The sequence below is a fragment of the Neophocaena asiaeorientalis genome, unplaced genomic scaffold (assembly GCF_003031525.2).
Source record: "Neophocaena asiaeorientalis asiaeorientalis breed wild unplaced genomic scaffold, Neophocaena_asiaeorientalis_V1.1 scaffold79, whole genome shotgun sequence".
In the NCBI taxonomy this organism is placed as follows: Eukaryota; Metazoa; Chordata; class Mammalia; order Artiodactyla; family Phocoenidae; genus Neophocaena; species Neophocaena asiaeorientalis.
This window is the reverse complement of record NW_020175402.1, coordinates 8,452,320-8,468,195: the sequence shown is the minus strand read 5'-3', so window position 1 is coordinate 8,468,195 and position 15,876 is coordinate 8,452,320. Positions and strand designations below refer to the sequence as shown.

The window sequence follows — 15,876 nt, the reverse complement described above, 5'->3', positions numbered from 1 at the left end:
CTCTAGCACAACCATAAAGAAACCTCACTTTGGTCTGTCCCACCCTTTCTGACTTGTGAACAATACTGAACATACCTGAAGATTCCAGAGTCCACTTTTTTTCCCTGGCATGTTTAATGCCAGGAAAAATGGACAAGTATTTGAGTATTTTATGGGGGGAAAAAGGGCACAGGTAAACTATGCCACATTGCTGGTTTGAGTCCTGGTGGTTTAGCAAGCTGCCCTGAAGAGGGAATCTAAAGGATTTTCAGTTGCCAGGTTTCTAAAGACCTTGAAAAACAGGCCCACAGCCTAAGATGTCTTACATTCTGACAGAGTAAGAACCATTCTAAGTATTTTTACATGATTTTCAGCAGAGATATATCTTTCCTATGTAATTAAGCTTTTAAATGATATCTGCCTAGCTTTTCTTCTGAGCAGTTTGTTTCTCACATTGGTCCTTTCTAACTTTCAGTGTCCCCTCTTCCCTCTTTCCCTCCCCACTGTTCCTTTAAACCTTACATGTAGAAGCATGGCTCTGGTCTAGGAAGAGCCTGTATGTCTACCTACTGAGGGTTGGCCACATTTCACCGGCCACCTCACCAATTAGCCCCAAGTCTACAAGCAGCGCTGTTACGTAAGGAGCCTGGTTCCTCCCAAATGTTGCCATGCCAGAGTAAGGAGAGGATAAGGAACCCCTCTAAATTTAGCATCTAATCGGCAGCCGTGGAGAGTGAGGCCTCAAAGTAAACCCTTGGAGCGCTGGGGTTTTGCTGGCTTTTATGTGCCTGGAAAATGTGTTGTTCCTTCTCAGAAAACTGCTTTTCAGCTTGGCCTGAATTTGGCAAATTTCTCCTCCCTACTTGCAATTCACCTACCTCCTCATGTTCAGATTTGAAACCCTTCAACAGTTCCTATCAAGGACTACGAGAAGACTGGTCAGTCTCTCTGTTGTGAGTGATTTATTCATATTCAGCCTGTTGATTTCATGTGATTCTGTTTTGCTCGTTTATTTATTCATCATAACAATAGCTATCATTAATTCGCTGTGCCAGGCACTTTGCATACATTATTTCATTATTTCTCTCAACAAAGCTGTGAGATCAACATTGTCTCCATCATTACTCCATCATTTGACTAAGGAAAGAGAAGCTCAGAGAAGTTAAATGAATGTCTAAGGTTATTTAACTATTAAATAGTTGCATTGAGACTTGAACCCAGAACTTATACACTTTTTCAGTAGGCCACATAGCTGTAGATGGATTAATGAGGACAGTTATGGCAAGAAAGAAGACACTGAGGAAAATATGAGCATTAGAGCCAGGGAGTCTGTAGACAGATGGGGTTCCTTCTCTTCCACCTTGCGTGGAACTTTTATTTAGTTCCTACGGAGCCTAGCCCTTGTGAGCTAAACAGTGTAATTAATAAGCTCTTGATTGTTTGCATTTTAGACCAAAAGTGTAATGTTGTTCAGAAGTAGGTATTTTATAATCAAGTGCTGATGAGTGTACCCTTTTAGGTGTTGATTGAACAAAACAAATATGTAAATAATTGGTATAACCTGTTTGAAAACAACCAGCCTTTTAAATTTACCAACAGATTTTCTTTGCATGGTCATATGAAGATAATATCTATTTATTTTACCTTCAGTTTAAAATGACCCAAGCAAGGCTGAGGGTCAAAGGAACTTCTTTTGGCAGGGGTAGGGGAGAATGGAGGATGGCAAGGGACACAAGGTATTTGAGGGTGGTAAGAGAAAGAATACCGGAATATATTAAGAGTTCTCATTTTAATTCTGCCACTGAGCCGCTAATGAACTGTGTAACCTTGGAAAAGTCACTGTACCTTAGTTTTCTTTTCTGTAAAATGAGTTTAGACTAGCTGGTTTCTGTTGGCCCCTTCCCATGCTAGAATTCAGTATTCTTTCTGTCCATGAATTCAACGCAAGATTTGGATCAAGTGTATGTTTGGGTTTTGTTTATATAGCAGAAATGTCCTGTCCCGTCTCTGGGCTCTGTGATTTGAATACAGTACGAAGAAATTCAGGTGGATCTACAGCCTAGTCTCCCAACCTGCCATGAGTCGGGTTACCTTTAAGACATTCCTAGGTGCATATGAAGTTAACTACACCCTAATTATATTGGGTGCTCTTTAAAGAAGATTTCTGTGTGGGATCTGTAGGAAAAACCGTTTGTCTTTCTTCTCCATGATCTTTCCTATTTCAGAAGCTTGTGTTTGAAAATACCAGTAATGCTGATATTTTTAGCTATTCCTATTTTTTCACTCAGTTGCTCAAGAGCAGGATCCATGCCTTATTTAAAATCTATATTCCTAGTTTCTAAACGTCAGAGCACAGTTGAATAAATACGGATTGAATAAATAAAGGGTTGCTTCCATTTCCCTGAAAAAGCCATGCTTCTCCTCTATCCTCAGTTCTGGGAGGCCTTAGCCTTGCTCTTCATGATACCTTGCAGGTTTGTGTATGTGTGGGATACCACAAGCAGGAGGATCTTGTATAAGCTACCCGGCCACGCTGGCTCCATCAATGAAGTGGCTTTCCACCCCGACGAACCCATCAGTAAGTCTGTCCTGACTGTGGGGAAAGGGAAGGTGAGGGAATCTCCCTAAAGAGCCCTAAGAATACAGAGGCAGAGGTGGGCATCTGTTTTATGTGAATTTCCTTTTAAACAGTCTTTATGGGTATCGTTGACAGTCTCACCATTGTTCTAAGTGGTGAGGGTAAGAGCAATGATCCATTTTCTTAACCTCAAAGCGGGGTTGGTTAGTCTGTTTATTTCTAGTTCGAGTTTACTTGCTTCAGGTCTATGATTCAGTGATGTAGTTGGATAAAAGAATGATGTTTTGGGGCTTCCCTGGTGGCGCAGTGGTTGAGAGTCCGCCTGCCGATGCAGGGGACATGGGTTCGTGCCCCGGTCCGGGAAGATCCCACATGCCGCGGAGCGGCTGAGCCTGCGTGTCCGGAGCCTGTGCTCCGCAGCGGGAGAGACCACAACAGTGAGAGGCCCACGTACCGCAAAAAAAAAAAAAAAAAAAAGATGTTTCTTAATGTTCAGATATAAATTTCAACTTAACATTTTATTGGCTAGCTAAACTAGATAATGAGCTTTGAATTTAAGGAGAAAACATAACTTTCTCCAAGCGGACGCACGTTTACAAAATGACTGACAAAGACATTGATTCTTCTCTTCTATAATGACTGAGAAGTTCTTTTTCTTAAGGTTTGAGTGACAAGGGACATCAGGATTTAGACCCTGATAATGTATTTCCCATAGCACAGTCCACCCTCATGGTTTTGAGAGGACTTGGATTGAAAAGTCAGACTATACTGTAGTTTCCTGTGAATGGTGTTTAAGAGGAGAGGAATTTAAGCTAAATCCAATTGCTCTTTTATACCAAAATTGCCTCTTAACGTAAGAGCCCTTGAGCACCAGGTCTCCTTTAGCCTTCATTATTTCCAGTTATCTTCTCTGTTGTTTTCACCTCAGTTCTCTCAGCATCCAGTGACAAGAGACTATATATGGGAGAGATTCAGTGAAGATGTGGAATGGAAGACTCCACAAGGCTGCTTGACCCTGAGACCTCAGACAGCACAAGTGGCATCATGATGCCCAAGCGAGCATCCTCCCTTCAGATGAAGATCATTACTAGCAAGAAACGAGGAGGAGGTGGCCATATTCCAGCAACCACAAGTATCCCAGTATCCTATTTCATCAGGATCATTAAGGCAACCTTACAGTGGCCTCTTAAAAACCACCTGCCAGATTTCAGGGATTGACTTTTTTTTCCCTTTTTTTTTTTTTTTTTAAGTAAGGTTTCTTCAAAGGGATACACATTGGTTGGTGCATAGTCTCCTGTTTCCTAATTTAGGCTGAAGACGGGGAATGTGACCGAAATTTATTTGTTGGGGATTTCTTTTTTTAACTCAATAACTTGTATGATATTTTCTTTCTCTGTTTCTCTAACTCATTTTGTATTAAAAGCCAAATTGATGCCTTTTTACAAGAGCCGTGTGGATTGGATTTATTGCTGTCTTTTCTTTGAGGCTTGACCACTGTAAATCTTAGCAGAGCATGATATGGCCAGGGGATACATACAGTCCATTTAAACTTCCGAGAAGCTGAACATAGTCTGTGTCTACTCTGCCTCCTGCCAAAAGCACTTTTCTGAGCAGCAGTCCCTACCCTCCGGTTTCCTAAAGTGGGCAGATTTGGGGCATTCTCAGCTGGTAGCAATAGCATTGGCTGGAATGCTGTATCAAACTCAACTCAAAAGGAATATGAGAAAGTTTTGGTGCTGCTGGGCCATGACATTGTCTAAGACTTTTCTTTTTATCATTGTGCTTGTCTTTATTAAACTGACAGGCATTAAGAAATGCTATTAGTTGCCTTCTACCCCCACGACAGGTACTGTCTCTGGCTCACGGGCTGACTCTGCCCGGCACACAGATCAGCACTGATGAATCTCATCTGGCACTGGAGAGCGCAGTGTGTCTTTTCTGAATCTCCTCCCTCAACACAGAGGTCTTCACACCTCCAACCTGTTCTGAACGTGTTTGGTTTTATACTTTTAGCTCACAAACTGAATCATCTACTTAAATTATAAAAGAAAGAGGATAGTTTTAAGTGAGCACATGTCCAAGATTTAACTCATTAATGAAGGAACCAGCAGGGTGATAAACCTGTCAAACCAATTACTTTTAGTATAGTGAATAAAGTATAAAGTTTATTCACTTTACACTGGAAATGGAAAGCACTTTATTGTTCCTGGGAGTTAAGGAAGTTTCACAGATTGATTATGCTTAGATTGGGACTTAGAGAATGAGGAGGACTTTGCCAGTAGGCAAAAAACATGTGCATTCCAACAAACAGCAGGCACAGGCTTGAAAGCCTGGTGTGTTTTCATGAACCAAAAGAACTTCAGCATGGTTAGTGATGGGGCCAAATTAAGTAGGAGCCAAGTGCTGGAGAGCTTGTACTATAATTTATCTTACAGGTTGAGGTTTCCTAAAGTGTATTCCACAGAACACTGTTTCCCAGGTATCTTAGGTACTTTGGGCATAAAGATCCCATGCTCACATAAGTTCAGGAAAGACTGGGTTAAATAAAGTGAAATAGCATTCCTTTACTGCAGGAATGCTTAGAACCTTTACTAAGTAGAGTGAGATCTTCAAAAGGAATGGTGACTCAGATTTCAGACCTAAGCAATAATTATAGATATGGTTATGCCTTTAACCAGAAGAGACTTGGCCAAAGATAGTTTGCAAGCCACTTTTCACACCTCTATCACAATCACAGTTCACTCCCTAATCCCTTATAAATACCCGGGCTACATACCTCACAATTAGTCCAGTCCCTTCCACACACCCTCATCTTTCTTGGCTTGGGGTGAAACAAGGCTTGAACTTTGACGCTGCCCTTTTAAAAGCCTACCAATCCCTTGAGAAGTTGGCAATGATTGGGAAGAACCAAGGTCCTGGAGGCTGCAAGGGCTTTCCTCTAACCTCAGCCTCTTCACTCCTCCCAAGTGCCTTCTTCGAAGGCTGGGTAGAAACCCATTAGCAGGAAATAGCAGCACCACTTAGAATTTGTAGGGGATAGAGGCCCTAGCCTGGGGAATAAAGATTTGAGTATAAAACATCCCTAGAGGGTGCAAATTGTATTCTCACTTTGGGAGAGATAGATTGCTCCCGAATGAGTAATGCCATCTCTGGTTTTCAGTTAATTTCCCTTTATGACTTCCAGTCTCTAGCACTTAATACCATTGGCACTTAAAGAGCCAAATCTTTTTTTCACTGGGTGGTTAAGTTTTGTGAGCTGAACTGTCAGGGAGGTGGATTTGGACAGGTCAGGGCTCTTAACAGAGTTGCTTCTTCACAGCAAAACTACAGAGTAATTTGTTTCTCCCGATAGACCTGAAGTCTGCTGCTTGTTAACATCTCAAGGTGTGGATGGGAAATAGAGGTAAGAGAGAGAGCTCTGAACAATTTGGGGCTGCAGGCATTTGAGCCTTAGGGGAAGGCCATTTGAGTTAGGACAGGATTTCTTCCAAGAGATTTTAGAGCTTGACAGCTGTGTCCCAGGACGGAAGGAGGGGCCAGACTTAAAAGACAGGCTACTATTCCTGTGGAACCAAATAAAGCCAAGTCTGACCTCTGAGCCTGCCCTCTGCCCTCTGGTCAATTGTCTCTATACCCCAGACACATAATGATCCTTCGAAAAACCCCTGAGTGGGCGCCCACCCTTTCCACGTCAAGCCCCGAGCTACCCCAAATTCCTCCTTTCTTCTAGGTTTCAATTTCTTTTCCTCACTTGCCTCTGCAACTCACCTACACTCTTAGATTCTTCTTTAATTTATATCCTCTAGAGCAGTAGTTCTCAACTCTGCACAATTTTGCTGCCTAAGGGACATTTGACAATGTCTGGAGACATTTTCAATGGTCACAACTCAAGGGATGCTAGCACATCTAGTGAGTAGAGGCCAGAGATGCTCAAAGAAGTAGGTGCTCCAAAATGTCCCTAGTGTTGCCGTTGAGAAACTCTGCTCTAGAGCAGTGATTCTCAAAGTGTGGTCTCTGGAACCGCAGCATCATCAACATCTGAGAACATGCTAGAAATGCAGACTCAAGAGCTCTGCCTGAGACCTACTGAATCAGAAACTTTGGGGGAGAGAGTGTTCAGCGGTCCGGTGTAACAAGTCCTCCACGTGATTCTGATGCAAGTTTGAGAACCACTGCTCTATAGACTCAAAGTTTTAATCTTTCCTGGGAGAGACACAGAGGCTTCTCCTGTTTATTCTGTGATCGTTGTCCTTAACTATTTAACTGTTCTTTTTGGCTTACATGCTTTATCTCACTTGTCACATTTGGGGCAACATGTCCAAAGAGATGTAACATCTAAGATCAACCAGCTAGTAAGTGGCAAAGCCAGGACATAAAACCCAGCTAGAGATCTCACCCCCTCACCACAGTGTAGGCCTTCGTGACTTTTAACGAATGCATATTAGAAGCACCTGAGGAGCCTTTAAAAGTCCAGATGCTTAGATCATACCCCAAACCAATTAAATCATCAGTATTTTTTAAAGCTTTCTTTTTTGATTGCAATGTGCAGTTTAAAGTTGACACTAGTGTTAGCCATGGCTATAACTATAGACAGGAGGGTAGCATAAAGCCAAGTTGACTTCTCCTGGCACCCCCTGGATCTCAGGGAAGCCACTGCTCTGACATGTGGTCTGTGTGAAGTTAAGAACACTTCTCCCAGTGCCCATGGCTGAGCTGAAACTTAGGAGTTTGGCCAGGAAGCAGAGGTTGATCTACTGTGGTCATCTCTGCCTGACTGACTGTGGGGCTTTGTGCAGAAAAATGACCTCTGATCTTCCTTCAAAGTATAGCATCCAAAGATACTAGAGCCAGAAAGGACCTTACAGGTACTTAGGTCATCTAGTCCAACCTCATTTTACAGAAGGGGAAACTGAAGAGATACTGTTTAACCAAGGTCACATGCATGTTAAGTTAGAGGTTTTGCTCATTCAGGAAACATTAATTCAACAGGCCTCTGTGGTGGGCCCTGTGCTGTGCTCCGAGAATACAGAAATGACATATACAATAGCCTTATCTATTTTTTTTGCGGTACGCGGGCCTCTCACTGTTGTGGCCTCTCCCGTTGCGGAGCACAGGCTGCGGACGCGCAGGCTCAGAGGCCATGGCTCACGGGCCTAGCCGCTCCACGGCATATGGGATCTTCCCGGACCCAGGCACGAACCCGCGTCCGCTGCATCGGCAGGCGGACTCGCAACCATTGCGCCACCAGGGAAGCACATAGCCTCATCTTTGAAGGCTCACAGGGCAGAATAGTGGGGAGGGAAACAAGAATCAGGGCTTCTCAAACTTCCCCGTAAGTGCCTTAATGGCAGAGGAGAATGAACTGGAGCAGGAGGGACTCCTGAAATTAATAACTTTGAAATCTCACCTTGAATCTATAAAATGTATGATTCCCCCCTCTCAACTTTCTGAAAAGTTTCAAACATAAAAATTGAAAGATTAACATAGCGAATATCTGTATATGTTCCATCTAGATTCAATAATCTCTCCTCTGTCTCTCTCACACACACATTGTATATGTACAACTTTCAATGACTATTGAAAGTAAGATGCAGACATCATAATTCCTTACTCCCAAATATTCCTAAATACTCCAGCAGGTATCTATCTCCTAAGAACATTCTCTTTCATAGCCACAATCCATTACTGCATCTAAGAAAATTAACAGCAACTCCATAATACCATCTTATGATCATATTAAAATTTCCCCAGTATTAAAAATGTCTTTTATAGCTAATTTTTCAATCTAGATTCAAGTCTTATGCTTTGGGGTATTCTCTCTAGTGTCTCTTAATCTAGAACATTCCCCCATACCTTCTTCCCCAGTGAAATTGACTACTTAAATGTATGTGGTTTTGTATGCTGTTTCATAATATAGCTGTGCTTGTTTTACATTAATAAATGTTTTAAATGACTGAGCACCAAGTAAAACTGACACTCCAGGAAGATGTACCTTATTTATCTGTGCTCTGTGTCTTCTTATGTCCTTGTTTTAGAAACAGATACGAATAAGCATTTCAAATGCAATCCAATACATACTGTCCGAGGTATACCTGCAAACTAGGAGGAAGTGCCTCAGGAGAAATTAGAAAAAGTTTTACCGAGGAAATGACACTTTAAGTGAATCTTAAAGGAAGATTGGAAATTGGGGAGCAGAGGGATCTGGGAGGGGAGTAAGTACAGTCTGAATAGTGGACAACTTCACAGATCACCAGAACTCCTGGTGCGATCAAAAATGACACACAGCACATGGTGGTGGTAACAGCATGTTAGGGGAGTGACAGATGAGTAGGAACCTTGGAAAGTGTTGGAGCCAGATTGCAAAGAGTCTAAAAGCCAGGTGGGGCAGCTCTGGGCTTTGTTCCATGGGAAGGAAGCCAGCAAAGTCTCTCAGTACTCTGCCCAGGAGCTCAACCACACCTGAGGATGCTTTTGAGTCTGGGTACCCTCTCAGAAAATCATTATAGGGAACTGTTGTGGGAACCAGGGGAGATAGATGAGATCAGTATCTTCAAACATCAAAAGACTACCTTGGAAAAGAGAAAACGCTCTTATTCTGGGAAGCCTCAAAGTGCAAAGCCAAGACAAGTGGATTATAAGAAGACAGACTTAACACTCAACAAAGAAAGCAGCTGAGTCAGAGCTGTCCAAACACAGAATGGTCAAGAGGTGCTCCTCTCTGGAATGTACAAGCAGAAGCTGGGTGACCATTTGACAGGAATGCCTGTGTTATAATTGATTTAGAGGGTTAGAGCTGCTCAGCAGAATCCCTGGGGAGTATATTTTTTAAATACCTGTAACCAGGTCCCACCTCCAGAGATTTTGCTGGAGTTGAACTGGTGTGGGGCCCTGATTCAGATGCAAGTGGTCTGCACACTAATATTTGGGAGCCACTCAATTAGAGGACCTCTGTGGTCTTTTCCAACACCATTGTTCTATGATTTTACATGCCATTTACCTCAGACTCTAAGATGGTAATTTTAGGATTCAGTGAATTGTTGGCTGGGAAAGGATGTCTGGGTCAGTCAGGGCTTATGGAAAATGATAACGGGGTGGGGAGCCAGCAGGGGGTTGAGAATCCTATCAGGGCATTTGGGACCTGCTGGAGTGGCCAGGCCTGAGCTGACCCCATCTGTCTTCCTATCCCCAGCTGGCCCTTGGGCAAGCCCAGTGCAGCATAATAAAGGCCCAGCGAAGTATGGGGCCGATTGGAGAGGGCCTCCTGCCATCTCTCAAAGTCCCCAGCTCAGCTGGCCTTAGGGCAGACTTTAACTGAAAGCCCAGGCAGCTGCTAAGGGCTAGTGAAAAGGGAGATTTGTCTTGGCTGTCAGCAGATTCTGTGCTAGGGATTCTGGAACGAGACAAGGAAAGTCAACTTTCTACAAGCTTTACTGTCTGCCATCAGAGCTGTTTAGGGTTTCCTGACCTAGACCCTGCCCATTCACATACACCCTGTTCTTCCTATTCCTTTATTCGCAATCATTTTTTTTTTAAGATTTATTTATTTAATTTATTTTTGGCTGCATCGGGTCTTAATTGCGGCATGTGGGATCTTTGTTGAGGGATCTTTGTTGAGGCACGCAGGATCTTTCGTTGCAGCACGTGGGCTTCTTTCGAGTGCCGTGCGGGTTTTCTCTCCAGTTGTGGCGCGCAGGCTCCAGGGTGCGTGGGCTTTGTAGTTGCGGCACTCAGGGTCTCTTGTTGAGGCGCGCGAGCTCGGTAGTTGTGGCGTGTGGGCTTGGTTGCCCCACGGCATGTGGGATCTTAGTTCCCTGTCCAGGGATCGAACCCGTGTCCCTGCATTGTAAGGAGGATTCTTTACCACTGGACCACCAGGGAAGTCCCTCAACCATTCTTTCTTAGAAATTTTTTTCCTTTTAAGATTTGAAGAAAGTTGGTTGGACAGGGGTGGTGGCAGGAAGGAGGTGACAAGCAGTAAAAAGTATGCGCAGAAATTAAAGAGAAGGGGTCATAGCTCCTGAACACAGCTTGCTGTTAAATACTTCTGTGTCTGCACTTCTTTTTCTTTTATTTATTTTTAATTTTTCTTGCACTTCTTTTTCTGTATGGCAGCCTATATTTCAGGCATCATCCTTCCTCTGAAGTTTTCCATCACTGCCTATTCCCAAGCAGAGTTAGCCATTCTTTCCACCATTTGATTTCTGTACCTCATAGGCACTATGCCCTTCTGTGTATCACTCATAACTGTCTGTTTATATGTCTGCCTCTCCCACAGGCCCAAGAGTCACGAACTCAGATGCCATCACGGCCCAGAGAGGAAAAGCAAATGGGTGAAGTTGCTGGGTTTAGGGAAACAAGCAGTGGACGGTGTCACACTGCTGGCCAGTAGGCTAACCCTCAGGCTTTTAGCCCAAGGATTGTCAGGGGCACCTATCCTTTTCATCTTTGGTTCCAAAGCTCCTAGCTCAGTGCCTGACACAGTAATGGAACTTACCCGGAGGTCTTGAGAACCAGCTCTGCCCTAACGTGCTGTGTGACATTACAGAACTCACTCAACCTCTCTGCCATTCAGGTTCTCCCTTTCTTTATCTCGCGCCTCTTCAGAAAAGGCACTTTGCAGATCATCTAGGCCAGTGGCTTTTTCACTTTGTTCCTGAGGGACTTTGGCATGAGGGGCTGATCTTCACAGGATGCAGGGGCAGACTGAGACAGCAGGTTCCCAGTCCTCTTGCTCCACAAAACCAGAGTGGTCCAACATTTTTTCAGTTTTAGAAATATATGATTTCTTTTGAAGAGAAGCGTTTGCTGCTAAAAAAAATTAAAGTTCAAAGACCGTAAGGAATGCAGTAGGAATGGTATAGGTAGTTCTGCCTGGATTCAAATCCTGATTCTGCTACTTCCTTGTTGTATGACCCCAGGCACATGATCTAACCTCTCTGAGCCTCAGTTCCCTCTCCTAGAAACTGCCGGTGGTGATAACAGTACCCACCTCAGCAGGCTCCTGTGAGATTTAACGCGTTAATGCGTAGAAGTTGCTCAGAACAGTGCCTGGCACAGAATGCTTAAGAGGTGTTAGCTACTGTGATATAATGAGGTCTTTGTCCCTAGTCTTGGCATAGAGCTCCTAAAACTCTGGGAGTGTCCTCAGTGACAGGCGTGTCTCTTGTTATTCATGCGCCCCTTTTGATCACACCTGAGTTTATTCTAATGAGATGACTTAGGATGAGACCCCTCAACAGACTCAGGATGGGACTGGTCACCAGAAAGACCAAGTGATTAGAGACGAATCTTTTAGCCCCTCCTACTGAGCTCCAGGGAGGAGGGGTGGTAGCTGGTGACCAAGCTTTTTAACAGCTCTAGAACAATGAGATCCAGAGCAGCTTCCAGGTAGGTGAACCAGCTGGGAGGGTTGTACACCCCTACTCCACAGAGACAGAAGTGCCCAGGACCCTTCCAGACCTCACCCTACAGACCTCTTTGTCTGGCTATTCATTTGTATCCTTTATAATAAGCCAGTAAATGTAAGTAACCTACCTTCCTGGGTTCTGTGAGCTGTTCACAAACAAATTATCCAACCTGAGGAGGAGGTCATGGGGACCCCTGATTTATAGCTGGTTGGTCAAAAGTAGGGCTGGCTGGAGATTTGCAACTAGCATCTGAAGGAGAGGCAGTCTTGTGGAACTGAACCTTTAAGCTGTGGGTCTGCGCCAACTCTGGGTAGTGTCCGCATTGAATTGAATTGAATTGTTGGACAACCAGCTGGTGTTGGAGAATTGGTTGGTGTCAGAAAACACCCCACAAACTATAATTAGGGAGCACGTTCAGTCCTCTAACTTGGAAGGAGAAATTAATAGGTTTAACATTTCTGCTATCTTATGAGTGAACTTTCTCAGAAGCTTTTAGTGTTTTAACCCAGAGAGGGACTAATGGTGGAAGATTCAGACATGGTGACTAGGCTTGGCTTAGGGCAAGGGAAGGACGTAACACCTCAGAAATTTCCTCACTTCAGCAGCTCCGAATGTGCCTCTCTCTAGGGCTGACCACGATCCTGCCTTCTTACTCAGGAAGCGTGGGAATGTTCTGAATCATCTCTGTCCTTTATTTCTAAATCCTGCTTCATTCCCCCACATTCTTTCCCTAGTCCAAGGGTTAGTCATCTTTTGTGTTGACTACTACAAGCCCCTCCTGCCATCATCCTCAGCTCCTAACATTCCCAATTTCTTGCCAAAGATGTTTCTATCTCTTCCTATAGTTAGATTGCCTTCCCCCTTAGCATCCTGGACTTCCCCGTGGTAAAGAGAGCACAAGGTATGCTAGGGCCCAAGGCAGGAAGATCATTCATTCACCACGTATTTGTTGACTCCTGACGTGATCCAAGTCCTGTGGGATATAGAGATAATTTATGACACAGTCACTGTCTTCATAGAGCTCAGTCTATTGGGGCAACAAAATCAGACAGGGACAGTAAATCCCAGTAAAATCTCTCATGGAGATAACACAGACCACATGTGATCCCAAAGGAGGGTGCTGAGGTCACAGAGTGTTAAGGAAGGTCTGGGTTGGGTGGGGGAAGTGACAGGTGAGCTGAGATTTGAAATTTGAATAGGAGGCCTCCAGGCTGAAAATCTGGACGGGAGATGCATTCTAGACAGAACTACACGTGCAAATCATGGAAGTGAGAGATGGCATGCTGTGTGTGTGTGTGGTGTGGGCAAGACTTGGACTAAACGGAATGACCCAGGGGCAGAGGCTAGTTCTGCTGATGTCAGGCCATCATCCCTGGTCCCATAGGACAAACTTAGGAGTGAGTCAGCCTGGCCCTGGAACAGGGCGTCACAGGCATGATGGGTGACAGCCAACAGCCTGGCAAAGGCAGGTCACAGCTCCGGTGGAATCCACTGTTTTTAGGATTAAATGAGATAGTGTATGCCAAGTACCTGGCTCAGAGTAAGCACTCAATAAATGGGAGCCATGATGGTTATTATTACTGAATTGCATTGTTAGTGTCACAGAGGGAACTGGCAGACGCTCTGTGTGGAAAAGGCCCTAAAGAGGATCTCCTAGAGAACTGTTACATCTGGGCTGAGACTTTGCAGGGCTGGTTCTCATTCTTTTGTGGGAAATATACTTTGGAGAATCTGATGAAACCTGTGGACCCTCTCCCCAGAAAATGACACATCTGCTCAGATGAAGATTTGCATATTATTTCAGGGACTTCACAGACTCCTGGAGGCCTGTCTAGTCATGAAAACTGGTTGGACACAGCTGTTACTCGCCAAGCATGGCTGAGAAAAGTTCCCACTGTTATCTCGGCTTATTATTCCAGGTGAAAACCTCAGCTCGTATAATTTCTTTTTTTTAATTTTTTAATTAATTTTTATTGGAGTATAGTTGCTTTACAATGTTGTGTTAGTTTCTGCGTGCAGCAAAGTGAATCAGTTATACGTATATATATCTCCACTCTTTTTTAGATTTCCTTCCCACTTAGGTTACTACAGAGCACTGAGTAGAGTTCCCTGTGCTATACGGCAGGTTCTCATTAGTTATCTAGTTTACACATAGTAGTGTATATATTGTCAATCCCAATCTCCCAATTCATCCCACCCCCCATAATTTCAACTCTACGAATATTCTGTGTGTTTTAAAATACTAAGTGGTTGGGACTTCCCTGGCGGTCCAGTGGTTAAGACTCAGAGCTTCAAATGCGGGGAGCATGGGTTTGATCCCTGGTTGTGGAACTAGGATCCCACATGCCGCACGACGCAGTTAAAGAAGAAAAAAGAAAGCACAACTAAGTGGCAAAAAATAAAATAAATAAAATAAAAGTGGCGGCTGACAAGTGGGTGGAGGAGGGAGACCAGTGAAGAGACCATTCTGACAGTCCAGGGAGAAAACACGACTGGCTTCGGGGGCATGTGTCCTCTGCAGTCACACAGGGCCCTCCCTGTGCTTGGTTTTATGGTCTGCTGTGTCTTCCTTCCTAATGAGCCTTACGGAGTCTTGCGTTTTCGTTTTGCACTGGCCCCCACAAATTATGTCACCAGTCCTAGGAGAAATCATGCGTTTGAGTGCTTACTCTGTAAACAGTGCATAAGTGGCAGTGCTGGAACTGGAACCCAAGCTGCTTGGGTCCAGAACCATGGGTCTTAATCTGTGTCATACTGTTTTCTGAGTCCAGAGGGCCAGTGAGAGCTGAGAGGAAGGAAAAGAAAAGAAACATTGTTTCTTCTGCCAGAACACTATTCTCCAGGCCTTGGCCTCTCCTTCCCTCCTACTGTCTTCTCAGTATCAATGCCATGTCCTCAAGGAGGCCTTTCCTGGTCTCCGGACCTGAGTTATGGCCCCCTTATTCTTTCACTTTTTGTTATCCTTTAAGGTACTCATCAGAATATTTCATTATTTATTTGCATGTTTTCTCGTTTTAATGACAATTCCTCACTAGACTGTTCTCTCAGTGAGTGCAGGACTGGTTCATCCCCTTAATCCCCAGTGGAGAGCCTGGTAGGTAGTAGGTATTTCATAGATAACAGATGGAAGGTAAGTTCACAGAACGTAATGACAGGTCAGATGGGATAGAGGAGTGGGGAGGATGCTGCAGGGATTCCCACCTGAGTGATGCTATCCCTATATAAGAAGTTAGGAGTGGGGCTGGGATGATTCAGTGAACTGGGGATGTGTTTGAGAGCTTGAGTGCTTTTGGAGGGGACGCCTTGAAGAAGGCAGTCTTCTACTGGCAAGCCCTTCCTGAATCCCCACTGCAGCCTGGGTGAGGGGCTGGCCTCAGCCCCCTGGGCAGACGGCTGCCATCAGGCATCTCCTGCTTATGCCCCTGGGGGTTGCCTGTTCCCTGGCCTGGGAAGCTCAGTGGGTTCTGGAACAGTGCTGCAGGGCTCATCTCTGGATCATAGGGCTCCCAGGGGTGTGTATGTAGTCAGTCGGGCTCAATAAATGCCAGTAGAAGAAAAGAGAGAAGGAAGAACTCAGGAGGCAGGCTGGGATGGGGAGCAGATCTGGGAAGTGGAGTGGAAACAGAGGGCCAAGGTTGGAGCCGCCGGGCCCTAGAGACGAGGTGGACAGAGGAATGCTCCAGCACCCTCGGGAGGCCAGGCACAGAGCTAAGTGCTTTTATCCGCCTAACTGCATTTCATCTTTGTGGCAACACTGAAGTAGTCATTATTATTCCTATTTTGTTAGGAAAACGGAGGCCCAGAGAGGTGACGTGATTTGCCCAAGGTCACACAGCGAGTGAGCAGTGAAGCTGGGTTTGACCCAGGGCCATCAGTCCCCAAGCCTGCACTCTTCCCACTTCACTCCTGCCT

At 44.7% G+C, this 15,876-nt stretch overlaps 1 protein-coding gene across 1 annotated transcript in view; it reads left to right on the top strand.

Annotated features, from left to right (window-relative positions):
• Positions 1 to 4,002, top strand: part of SNRNP40 (small nuclear ribonucleoprotein U5 subunit 40) — a 37,172-nt gene extending 33,170 nt beyond the window's left edge. Inside the window, exons 9-10 of the mRNA XM_024766791.1 lie at positions 2,454 to 2,557; positions 3,486 to 4,002. Coding sequence (XP_024622559.1) covers positions 2,454 to 2,557; positions 3,486 to 3,535 — 154 coding nt within the window. The 3' untranslated portion in view covers positions 3,536 to 4,002. The remainder of the gene's footprint in view (positions 1 to 2,453; positions 2,558 to 3,485) is intronic.
• Positions 4,003 to 15,876: the final 11,874 nt, after the last annotated feature.